Source organism: Sipha flava, unplaced genomic scaffold, assembly GCF_003268045.1.
Source record: "Sipha flava isolate LNK unplaced genomic scaffold, YSA_version1 18362_pilon_pilon, whole genome shotgun sequence".
NCBI classification, from domain to species: domain Eukaryota; kingdom Metazoa; phylum Arthropoda; class Insecta; order Hemiptera; family Aphididae; genus Sipha; species Sipha flava.
In genome coordinates, this window is record NW_020272267.1 from 14,123 (window position 1) to 27,173 (window position 13,051).

At 29.8% G+C, this 13,051-nt stretch overlaps 1 protein-coding gene across 1 annotated transcript in view; it reads right to left on the reverse strand.

The window, feature by feature from the left end:
- LOC112680995 (titin-like) overlaps window positions 1-11,845 on the reverse strand; it is a gene marked incomplete at its 3' end in the record, with an annotated part of 25,510 nt that extends 13,665 nt beyond the window's left edge. Inside the window, exons 1-5 of the mRNA XM_025551262.1 lie at window positions 11,569-11,845; window positions 8,358-8,762; window positions 999-8,267; window positions 801-896; window positions 27-253 (exon numbers count right to left, since the gene is read on the reverse strand). Of these exons, the coding sequence (XP_025407047.1) occupies window positions 27-253; window positions 801-896; window positions 999-8,267; window positions 8,358-8,762; window positions 11,569-11,845 (8,274 nt within the window). The remainder of the gene's footprint in view (window positions 1-26; window positions 254-800; window positions 897-998; window positions 8,268-8,357; window positions 8,763-11,568) is intronic.
- Between the last annotated feature and the right edge of the window lie 1,206 nt (window positions 11,846-13,051).

Here is a 13,051-nt window from a genome sequence, read left to right on the forward strand (position 1 = left end):
GACTCTATTAACTCAACTTTTTCTACCTCATCTCTCTCTAATTTTATTTCCTTCTTCTTCGTATCCTTTTTCTTTTCACCCTTAGTCTTTTTAGTAGTTTTTTTGTTTAGGGAAATGGCCTCGTCTTCACCTTGCATATTCTCCTCAATTTTTTCTTGTTCAATTTTATTTATTTTTGTTATAGGTTTGTGTGTGTTTGTTTGTGTTTCTGCTGTGATTAATTGTGCTTCTTGTATGGCTGGCGAGGTTTCATCTGTAATATGTGGAATAATGTGTTTATGTGTTGTGAAATATGATGTTTTTAAATAGTATTTTGTATTTTTCTACTTAACATATTGCAACAGTGTATTTTATATTTATTTAATTTTGTGATTCTAAAGATTTTAATGATAATTTTAATTTATTATGAATCTTTATGCAGCAAATTTATTTATTATTATTTTTTACCAGTTTTTTGTACATTTCTTTTAAATTATTTTGTGTTTTTTGTGTTCATTACATTTTTTTACTTTTATTTACATATTTTTGCTATCTAAATTTTTATTAATTATCAATTATTATTTAGGTATTAATTGTAATTTGTTAATTTTATATATATACTGTTAACGCTTTTATTGATTGATACCTTCTTGAATTTGGTATTTGTGATGTTATTATAAGCTCTAATTATATATTTTGTTTCTAATCTGTTTCATCATTAGAACTAAAATTAATGTTTTCTTTAATATAATTTTGTTAAACTTTTGCGGCTTATCGTATTTGCCGTTGGTTATTTAATTGTCTTAAATTAGTAATTTTACCTGTGCTTATAGTGATGTCTTTGATTGATGCTCTTTGTGTGTCCGGAGTGTCTTTATTTAATTCACTTGCTGTTTCTAATACCATATCTTCATTTACTTCAATACTTTTATATTTTATAGGTTTTCCTTTTTTTGCTTTATGTTCTATTGGTTTTAATTTTTTAATTTCGGTTGGTTTCGTTTCAGAAAATATTTCACTTGATTCTAGTGATATCAACTCTGAAAATATTGGTTCTATTTTGAGTTTATTAGGACATTTTGTGTCTATTGACAATTCATTTTCATTAAACATTGTCTCTTCAATTGTTAGATGATTGAGTTTATCTAGTACGATCTTTGCTGCTGTTTCTTTTTCTCTTTGTGGTAAATTAAGTTCGTCGACATTACACAACATTTGATTTTCTGATATCATGATTGGTTTGAAATCTTCTGTGCTCATGTTTGCTAATAATGGTTTTGTTGTTCGTGTCTTTTGAAAAATATTTTCTTTTTCATTACTTGTAATTTCTAAAATACTAGCTCCTTCCATTAGCTTTTCAAAGGAGACATTTGCAGTTACGGTGTCTATTTTAGGTATGGGTTCCATATCGTTTTCTTTTTCTGACAATATTTGTTCATTTGTTGTCAAACTTTCATAATTTTCTGTTGTTACTGTTGCTGCAGAATATGTTTTATTTTGTATAGAAAAGTTATCTTCTTTATCTCCTGGTATTACATCGGAAACGAAAATTCCTAATTGAGTATTTTCAAATGTTACTATAGCATTTTCATTTCTTGGAATATCCATGGTTAAGTCACTTTCTTTTTCTGATATATTTTGCTCGGTTGTTGTGACCACTTCCAAGTTTTCTGTTATCACTTTTGCGTTCGAAGTGTTTTTTTGTGATTTAACAATTAACTCGATTTCTTTATCTTCACTGATAATGTTTGAAACAATAACACTAGATTTTATTTCTTCTAGTGAACATTGTGCGTGTTTTAAATTTGGTTTTTCTAATTCTTTAAGTATTCCTTCTTTTTCAGATACCACTTGCTCTGTACTTACTATATTTTCAAATGTATCAGTTATTATTGAAGCATTTTCCTTGCTTGTTTTTATTTTTTCTAAAACACCTTCAGATTCTAAGATATCTGCTTCTGTTTGTAGTAGACTCTGACATGACAAATGAGCTTCTTTTGCAAAGGCATGTTCTGGTTGTTTACATTGTGGAAAATCTTTAACATTCATACTTGTTATTACTTCTGATATATTTACAACTGGTTGTGTACTGATATCCAGTATTGTAGCAGTATCAGATTTTAGAATAGGTGTTAACAATTCATTTTCTTTGTCTATGACATTAACTTCAGATACCTCTACGTTGAGATTGCTTTCAAAAGCTACATTAACCATCTGGCCTTCTGGTATTTTAATTGAATTAAAACTTTGTTCTTTTTCAATTGAAGAATTTTCTGAAATTGTAACAACATCGAATGTTGACTGAGTTAATACAGCCGATTTTTTTATTGGTTTATTTATTTCTAAGGGCTGTTCGATTTCGTTAGAAACTGTTTCAGAAACATTTAATGGTTTATCTTCTTTAAATTTAACTTCAGCTGTATATAAATCAGTTTTAGGTTTTTGGGTAAAATGTTCTTCTTTTTCAAATGCATTTATTTCTGTTGAAATGGCTGTATCATATACATCTGACTGCAAAACCGAGACATTGTCTGTACTTACTGTAGGATTTATTACATTACCAGTTGAAATAGATGAAATAATTTCTGAAACCTGTGGTACTTCACGTAAGGTTGTTAATGATGTAATGGCTTGCTGAGAGGTTTGATCCTCTTTTGCAATAAATTGTTCATCATTATCATCGGTGATTACTTCTGTAATTATTAAACTTTTGTTTGGAATCATTTTAAGTTCAGCTTTATTCGATACTATTTTTGTTGGTTTTAGATATTTTTCGCAATCGTGTACAGTTGTTTCAGTCTGTGCTACATTTGTATGAGTTTCATGTTTAACAGTTGCTAATTCTTCTTTTGGTAATAATTTATTAAATTCTGTTAAATGTGTGTCTGCTAACACTAATGTTATTTCTGTTGCTTCGTTCGGTAAAATATTTTTTCCAGCCGTTTGCAATTTTGGAATGTTGGATACAACATACTTGCCTTCTTTATCATCGACTATTATTTCAGTTATGTTTATGCTTTCTGATTCTTCAAAATTAACATTTACATTTGACTTCTCTTGTATTAAATTTGAATCAAATGTCATTTCTTTGTCTTCAGGAACAGTTATAGTAGACTGAATACTTTCACAAGTTTCTTGTATTGGAACGGCGGTTGATGATTCAGTAACAATATTTTCAATTGATCCTAAAGCTGTATTTGATATTATTTCAGTTTTTTCTGCTATTTTTTGTCCAGAAGTAATTTCTATTTGGGCATTTTTAGCGGAAGGCAAGTCTAATGTCTTAATTTGTCCTTCCATTTCTTGAAGTATAATTTCAGTTATAGTTTTAATTTCTTTTTCATTTTCTATATTTACTTTTGCTACTAAAAACTCAGGTTTAAATTTTCCTTCAAATATTTCTTCCTTGTCTTGAGTTGCATTATCAGTTATCGTGACACCATGTACAACTTCTTGACCCGGTATTGCAGAGCATCTAACAACTGTCGGAATTTGTAACTCACTTGAGCTATCTTCAGTTTTTACTTCAAAAATGTTACTAACTGGTTGACTATCTGTTATATTAACTAACGCATGTTTTGTGTTCGGTTTTTCTGAAGGAATATAAACAGATTCTTTATTACCAGTTATGATTTCCGTTGTATCTAGTATATTTATGGTATCCACATTTATGTTAGCTACTTTTTTTTCCCCTCTTACTGAAGTATCTAATGTACTTTCTTTTTCAAAAAGATTTATTTCTATTTGGCTGATTGAATCATATGGAATTTGAGAAGATTCCAAAAATATTTCGTTAGGTTTAATTGTTTTTAAATCAGACGTACTCATTTGTACAAAATTTTCTTGGGATTCGACAACGAATTTTGGGCTGTATACCGAAGAAATTAGAGCATTTTCTGTAACATTTGGTTTAAATTTATTTAATTTACTTTCTTTTTCAACTACAATGGTCGACGTCACATTTAAACTTTGTTTTTCTGGTAGTATTTGAGTAACATATTTCGGTGCAGGTTTCAGCTGTGTCTCTTGTGGAGTTTCAGACTCCTCTGCTTTAATTTCAGTTACGAACACTCCCAATAGAGGCTCCAACTGTTTAGATGCATTGATTGGTTTAATCGAATCCTCAATTAATGGAGTAATATCATCAGAAGTTTGGATTTCTTCGATTGTTAGTGTCTGATTTTGATCAAAAACTACATTAGCTTCTGAACTTTTATTCTTTACACAGACTTCAAATATTTTTTCTGATTCATTAGTTATAATTTCAGTAACTTCAATATTTTGGTCTGATTGAATTGTGTAGTTACAAACTGATGTTGTATTTTTTTCGGATTTCATAGGTTTTTCAGTCTCATGGCAAACTGTTTCCGTTACTTCTAAACTATGAGTTTCTGTAGGTTTGGGTATTAAATTGATTACAGATGGCAAAGTTTGAACTCTTAAATCATGTGTTGCATTTTGAGGCAATACCTCAAAATGTGATGCTACTTGTTGGGTTTCGGATAAATCACTAACGGCAATTTGACTTCTTGGTAACGATGTAAGATTCAAATCGGATTCAGATTCGACTAAAAATACTTCCGTTGTGTCTACAGTTGATACCATTTCAAATTCTTGGGAGGCTATTTTTTTACTAGCTTTTTCTAAAGGTTCCAATTTAATTTCACTTTCTTGTGTATTTACTATTGTTGTACTGATACCCTTTAACAGTACATGTTCAGTTGAAGCCTTATGCATTTGTTTTTGATCATATTTGATTGGTTGAACACACTCTAATGTGATTTTTTCAAAGTTTTCTGGTACTTTATAATCGATTAAATTTGATACTTTAGTAGCATTTTCAGCTTTTAACTCATCAATTGTTAATATATTTTCCTTATCATTTATGACTGTTGATTTAATAATTAGTCCTACGTTTTCATTGACGCTTGGAGTGGCATGTTTTATTTGTGGTTGCATAGATTCTTTTAAACTATCTTCAAGTTCTTGAACATTTACTTCAGATATTTGAATACTTTCCAGGGGTTCAACAACTTGATTACCGACTTTTGTTGAGTATTCAAAATTGTTTAACTTTTCTTCGCAAATAGAAGCATTAGTTTCATTAACCAGTAATCCTTCGTAACTTAAAATTTCTTCTTCAGCATGATGTTGAATTGGTTTTAGTTGTTCAGAAAACTGGCCTTCCTTTTCTTTGGGCAATATTTCTGTAATTACACAACTTCTAATATTATCTTCAATCGAAACATTTATTATTTTTGAGTCATATTGTTGATTATCAACTAAAGTAGATTCTGTTTCTTGTGGAATAATTTCTGATACTTCAAAGCTTCGAACTTCTTTATCCTGAACCATATTAGCTAATTGTTCTTTTGGAAATTCTATTTTCAGTTCTTCGATGGGACTTTCTACTTTAGTTTCTGATGTTTCTGCAATATCTTGTGCTGTAATCGTTACATTGCCTTTTCTTTCAATAGGTTTACTTTTCATAATTATTTCCTCTTTGGTTTCTAATTGTACTTGTTCAGATATTTGAATACCCTTTACTTCTTCATACAACATTTTAGCACATCTTTTTTGAGTTATATCATCATTTAAAAATATTCCTTCTTTTTCTAGAGGGGCAGTCTCTTGTGATTCAATAGCGATTTGAGGGTTTTCAGACGTCAGCGCATAAACAGATTGTGGAATTAGTTGGTTAAAATCAGTAGTAGTGCTACAAACTACAGTTTCTGATGTTATATGACCTTCATCAAATACGATTTCTTGTTTATCCAATTTGCGTGTTAGTAATTCTTCAGGTTTAAATTCTGTCTCTTTATCTTGTGTTAAAATTTCCACAACACTAATTGGTACATCTAACTCTACATATTTAGTTTCTGCTTTTTTTGAATCAGGTAACACAAAATCTGTTAGTAAATTTTCTGATTCTGCTGATACAATTAAACTGGTTTCCAAACCATGTAATGGATTTTGTGATACATGTGCTAATGCTATAATTTTACTTTGGTCTTTGACGTTTTCAACGTTTTCAGAAGGTATAATGTCATGTCTCTCGATAGATTTAAATGGTATTACATTAGCTTGTGCGGTTTCTTCTTTGGGTGTTATGGAAACTGAAATGGATTCAGGTCTATCGTTAGACAATATTTCCGTAACTTCTATTGCTTCTTCCATCACCATAGATGTATTTGCTGAAAAGGTTAATGGTATTTTGTTTCCAGAAAATTCTTTTTCTTTTTCGGATATATCAGTTTCATATAAAATTACACTTTCATGTGTACTGGGTTTAAGATGAGCATAAACTTTGGTTACTTCTGGCTGTAATAAATCTGAAGTATAATCCCCAGTTATAACTTCTGAGTGATCGGCAATCTCAAATGGAACAAACTCAGTTGTTGCATTTTTAGTTTTAGGAGCAGCTTTTTCAATTGCCTCTGTTTCTTTTTCATAAATTGGTTGTTCTATAATATTTACACCAATTACCTCATCAATTACTATATTTACAGTTTTTAATTGTTTATTTTCATTATCTAATAAAACGTCTTCGAATTCATTTACAGATGTCACTTCTGACACAGCAGTTTCGTACGGCACATGCTCAATTTTTGCTTTATCGTTTACAATTCTCTCTACATTTAATTGTTCAACGGTGTCACTTGAAGTAACTTCTGTTGTTTCAGCTACATCATGACCAGAATATTTTGGTTTTGCGTGAACATTTTTTGGTTTATCATCAATCATTAGATCACATTCTGACTCAAAAGTCGAAATTTCTTTGACAATTATACTCTGGTCATCAACAAAATTGACGTTTGCTATTTTTTTTGTTGGCTGACAATCTTTAAACGTATCACTAATATTATCAACACGATTTTCAGGAGTGATTTGTTCTATCGTTACAGCTTGTAGAGTATGTGTTGGAACAAATTTCGATTTATGAAATTCCGGATTAGCTTTTAAAATTAATGCTTGTTCTTGTTCAGCGACAACCGTCTGTTCTACAGTTATACTCTGAATAGGAGCAAAACTTGTTTCTGGCAATATCGATGTAGGTTTTGAAGATTCATAGAACGGGACATTGCTCTCTTGTACGTTTGCTTGAGATATTTGTTTAGCTTCCATTTCTTCGAAATTCGATGTAGCCTTGCGTACGTCATATTTAAGAGTAGTATCGAAATCGTTAGAATGATCTCCTGTTCGTGTTTCAGTTACTATATATGAGTAACTTTCAGTAAAACTTGTATCAGGTAATATTTCTGGTGTTGATTCTAATGTAAAAGAGGATTCTGTTTCGTTTGCTATAACTTCAGTCACATCTGGTACTTCCAGACCTAAGACAGAGCTTTTTATTTGTTTCATTTCTGGAATTACTGGAATATTCAAATTAGATTCTGCTTCGTTCATTTCTATAATTGATGAAGTACACACTTTATTTGCAGTATTTAACTTTAAAATTGCGGTTTGAGATTCGGGTAAATGGGAAATGAACGTTTCTTCACTCTCATGTTGATTAACAGAATTTACGATTAATCCCGACTGTTCGATTATTTCGGAAACTGCAAAAGTTTTTTCTGGTTTTCTATCTTCTAGCAATTTGGCTTCCTTATCCTGAATGTTTTCTTCACTTACTTGAATACATTTTTCTGGAATCATTGAAATATCTACTTTAAATCCTAAAGGTAATTGTGATGGATTATATTTTGCTTCTTTTTCTGACGTTTCTACTTCATATGTCATTATAGCACTATTTGATGGTACTATTAATTTTTCAGCCACTTCAGTGGGCACTATTATTTCAGGATAGTACTTTTCAGGTTGAATTTCTGAATGTAATTCACTAACAATTAACTGTTCATTTAGGGAATAGTCGATGGACGATTTTACTGGTGTTGGTTTAATATCATTTTCCAACTGACCTTCAGTATATGCTTCATTTACTTCCACAACATTAACACTTTCATGCTCGACAAAATCTTGAGTAGCTTTTTTCTTTTGTGGTATTAACTCATGTTTAATGTCTCCTTCTTTCACAGATGCTATTAATTCTGTAACTACTTTTTGAGAATGTGAAATTACAGTAACCTTCGCTTCCTTATTTTGTTGTATGTGCTCAATTCTTTCATCTAACGTTTGATCTGGATAAATTTCACTAATAGTTATACTTTCCTGTGGTATAATATCTTTTTTTGCAACACTTGGAACAATATCGAAAGATTTAGCAATGTCTTCCAGCGGCGATTGAGTATCCGGATAGTCTGTTGTAAAGCCTTCGCTAACTTCCAAAACTGCATTTGCTGTACTTGTTTTAATATTTAATTTTTCTTTTCTATTTTCTTCTTTTTCTTCGACTTGTGTTACAATGCTTTCGGCTGCACTTCGAGATATTATGTTTATTTGAGCTTTATCACACGTATACTTATTATCTGTAGATAACTCAACAACTTCTTGCTGTGCATTTGCTTCATTTATAGTCTTAGGAGTTTTCAAAATTGTCGGAACTATAGCTGGATATTTTTCTACGTTAAATTCATATGTCGTTTCATAAGGAATGGTTTCTTCTCCTATACTTGGACGTTTTTCTTTAATTTTTCTTATAACAGTTTTCTTTTTTTCTGTTATGATATCTTCTTCTTCTATACTTCGGCGTTTGTATAAATCTTTTTCATTTTTTTTCATTTTCACACCTTTGTCAATCGTATCATCGATTATCTCGACGTTGTCAATAATTTCAGTAATCATCACTTTGTTATCGTCCGTATTTTTCTGTTCTTGATCTGTTTCTGTGGATAAACCAAAGAAGTTAACAATTTGTTAAGTTTATCAAGATTAACGTAGATTCCATTTAGAAATGCAGCAAAAGATAGTGATAGTCGAAGAAGTGCCGAGGAAGAATATTTAAGAACATAGCGTAATAAACAATCAACACAAAAACAATGATGAGAGCATTTGATCAAGACATCACTAGCACAGATTTAAAGATAAAAAGTAACATTAACAGTATTTATTTTTATAAATGTATTTGTAATATGAACATTTTAATACTTCTTATGTACCCTTTTTATACTTAATACCGAAAGCCTTTTTTCTTTTTAATTAAAAAAAAAAAAAAAATTAAAATATTTTAACAATGAAAATAAATTATAAATTAAAATTATTTGGTATTTCATTCAATAATATTCATATTGTTGAATATTTTTCATCAGTAAGTTCAGTAAACATTATAAAAATTTGACGCAGTTGCAATATTTAAATATATCAAAAAATGAAATAAAGAGTTCAGAAATATTTATTGGCCATTATAAATAAACAAATAAGTAAATAAGTAAAAGTGTTAGTTATCACTTAAACTAATGTCCAATGGATCTAAGATGGTTTAAAACTTAGTAACCAAATATTATGTTATTGCTATCGCAATAGTTATTTTTACACAACGAATCTGACCAAAATTTGTTAAATATAATTTATTAATTATGTGTCGTATTATAATTAATAAAAATTCACAATCACGAATATAATCGAAATCAGACAACTTTGAAAATATTAGAACCCACCAAAATACATTTATAATACTGTTATATAATTTTATTTTTAATAAATTGGATTATAACAATGACAAATTAAAACATGCAAGTGAAATCGTCATCATTGAAGTTTGTTTGTTAGTTAGGTAAACATTTAGTAAAAATAATTTGATTTATACTTATCATTAAATCAAAGTTATTGAATACAATAAGGTATAGCAAATTAAAATATAATTATTAATAGAAATTCTCAAGATATATTTGAAAACCTTAACACTTAATAAAATCAAGGTTTTTAATAGAAAGCCGAAACTTGGGAGAATTTAAGGTTGCATTTCCCTCAAAGTCTATTCACATTTATTATTTTTGATATATAAAATATTGATATTCTATAAATTTCAAAAACAATTTTCACTATTAAAAAGTTCCCAAGTTACGGCCTAGCATCCACAGTTCACACATATGCGCCACACACAAGTTTGCGAAGTTAAAATAAATAAACTTACCAATTAGTAATATTATGGTTTTATAAACCAATATCATTAATCATAGTACTTTGATTAAAATAGCGTTAAAATAAGCTATTTAAACATGTACGTGTTGACAAAAGCTGCTTAAAATATTTTTAATATTTTGTTGAAGCTGAAATATTAATTCTATACATTTTATAATATGAAGAACAATAAAAATGTAAACAATAGTTCGTATTAAATATAATTGCAGAAATAGTGTGTAAGTAAACTAAATATATAATATTTGTATAGTATAAATTAATAAATAAGTACATACCAATTGACGTAATATCTTCGCTGGTTTTAACTACTCTCTTCGTCGAACGTGTTTTCTTCTTAACTTCTGAAAATCAAAATAAAACCGTTTTAGAATACCTTACAATTAACCGAATCCAATTTAATTAAATCAAAATTACAAAATATAATATTGCAATATTTCCACTGATAAAACTATTTATATACCCAGAAATAGTCATATACGAGTAAATTGTATCAAAAAATATTATTGAAATAGCGTCAGGGTTGTACGATTTATTAATGATTTCATAAATAATAAAAAAACGCATAGAAATTGCAATATACTCGGTATAGGAACAAAATAAAAATACATTGTGCCGAAACGTCTGATTTCTAAAACCCTTAAGTCATTATACTCCGTCCAGTGAGGTTTTATTATTTTATTAATGATTTATTTTTGAAAAAAATATATTCTGCTGTGTTACAGATACTGAACGATTCATTGAGATAATATCATCTAATACATAAAATATTTTATGGTAAAAATCCTCATGCAAAATACAAATGTAATTAATTTAAAGAAATGTAAATCAAAATCGCGTTCGCTCAGCAAAAAAGCTTTTGCGGTTTCTCTTACGTTTAAAGGTACTGAGAAAGTCTAAAAGTAAAACACTATTCACACGCCATGTGTTAATACGCCTTTACATGCCATACACTAACACGCCGCAAATTTTTAATCACTATTACCCCATTTGTTTTTAAATATCAATCGGTTTTGTGATCATATTTGTAACACGCAACGCATTTCCATTGTATTCCACGCCATGCGTTTCAAACAATTTTGAAAAACGTATGACGTGTGAAGAACAACAAAGTTAATTACGTCATTTTTCGTTTATCATTTCAATGAAAATTAGATTGAAAATGTATGTGTTCATAAATCTTTATATGATTTTTTTTAATAGTTTAATAATTTTTAAAGCATAAATTTTACATATTTTACTATGCATGGTAATCTAACTTAACCTAACCTTACCTAACCTATCCCTTACGATGTATATAATTTGTACAGTATCATATAACACGTATTACCACGGTATGGCGTGTGAAGACATGTTAGCACGTGGCGTGTGAATACACTATATAATATACTATAATATATAATAGACTATAATACTACTAATAGACACACTGTCTACCTTAAGAATTACATTTCAAAAACGTCCTTGTATTTAATTTCTTATTATAATGTGTGTGAACCCAAAAACAATGTCTGAAAAACAAGTTAACGATAAAATTCATCAAATGAAACCCACCGTGGACTAATATGTTGGCCGCTTCGCTGATGTCGACCGTCTCGGTGATCGTATCATCCGTAGTGATTTGAGACGCATGCTCAAAGTCCCACGTGCTGGTTTGAAAATCGTCAGGCATCAAATATGTAATGATTTCTTCCATTGTGCTGTGCTTTAACTCGATCATCGTTATGAACGCCCTGAACACTTCGTTGACGGTCTCCGGTATGGTCGATTCCTTGGTGAATACGTCCGCCACCAGCGACGTGTATCCTTCGCGTTCGATCAGATGCACCATGGCCGACTGTGCAGGTGCTGTTCTCAAGGCGGGGAATTGTCCCGTAGTATACTCTGTGATTATCTGGAGATAAAATTACCCAAAATATTAACACAGAAATAAATGGTTTATGTATGGAAATAAAATAAAAAATAATTTCCTGAAATATTATTTGCAATGTTCGACCAAAAATACAACAAAAAAATATTATCTCGTCAACAGCTTTGCCCACTAGTCGATTATGACCTTAAGATTTTCGACAACAATATCATATGTATAGATGTGTACACCAAGGGGGGGGGGATTGCCGTTGCATGTGTGCATAGTGAAAGGAGTCGGCATATTTAGGAGCCGCCGTGATATCGTTTACAATTTCGCTGCCGGGTGTGCTCGAGCGCCTCCCGAAATATTGTAAATGAGGCCCTACGATATAATTCTAAGAGCAAGGAGCCCATATTTAAGCTATTTTTGCTCAAATTAAATATAATTCATTCTAAAATATTTGATAAAAAATAAATTATGTTTTGTAATAAGAAAAATAAAACTTAATTTTCTAAATTTTCATTCAAAAACTTATTATATTATGATAATATAACAGCTACAATGACTAAAAAAGTACAAATCATAAATAATTCAAATTATCTGTAAAAAATAAACGAGATTCGAGGGAAATATATTTACTGAAACTAATATACCACAATGTTAAATATAAAATTAAAGTTATGTTTATTTAATTATTTATACATTATAATTTATTAAATAAATCTACACGTTTTGTTAAGATAGAGCACAAAAGTATTGTGGGTACTCTCTGTAATACAGGTCTGCGCATGCCTTTGATCATATGCAAAGAGACGAGAGTAAGAAAAAATGTCAAGTGGTTTTGTAAAAATGCAAAATTTAAAATATTGTTGAATATTATGCTTTATTACTCATTATATGATATATGAGTTTACACATAATTATATATTTTATTTTCAAACCTTATGGGGTACTTTGAAATAACTATTAAATTTGTAGGTAAGGTCATAGCTGTATAATATATTTTAGGGTAGTTTCGAGGGCAGGGGGAACTCCTAATTCACTCCCCCTCTGTGTTCGCACCTGCCTACGCAATGTTTTCGCTAACCTCGTATTTTTGGACAACATATCCGTCAAGGACAACACATTTTTTGTTACTCCGGTCCAGATGAAATCGTACTTATCAAGATGAGTTTCATCAATTTA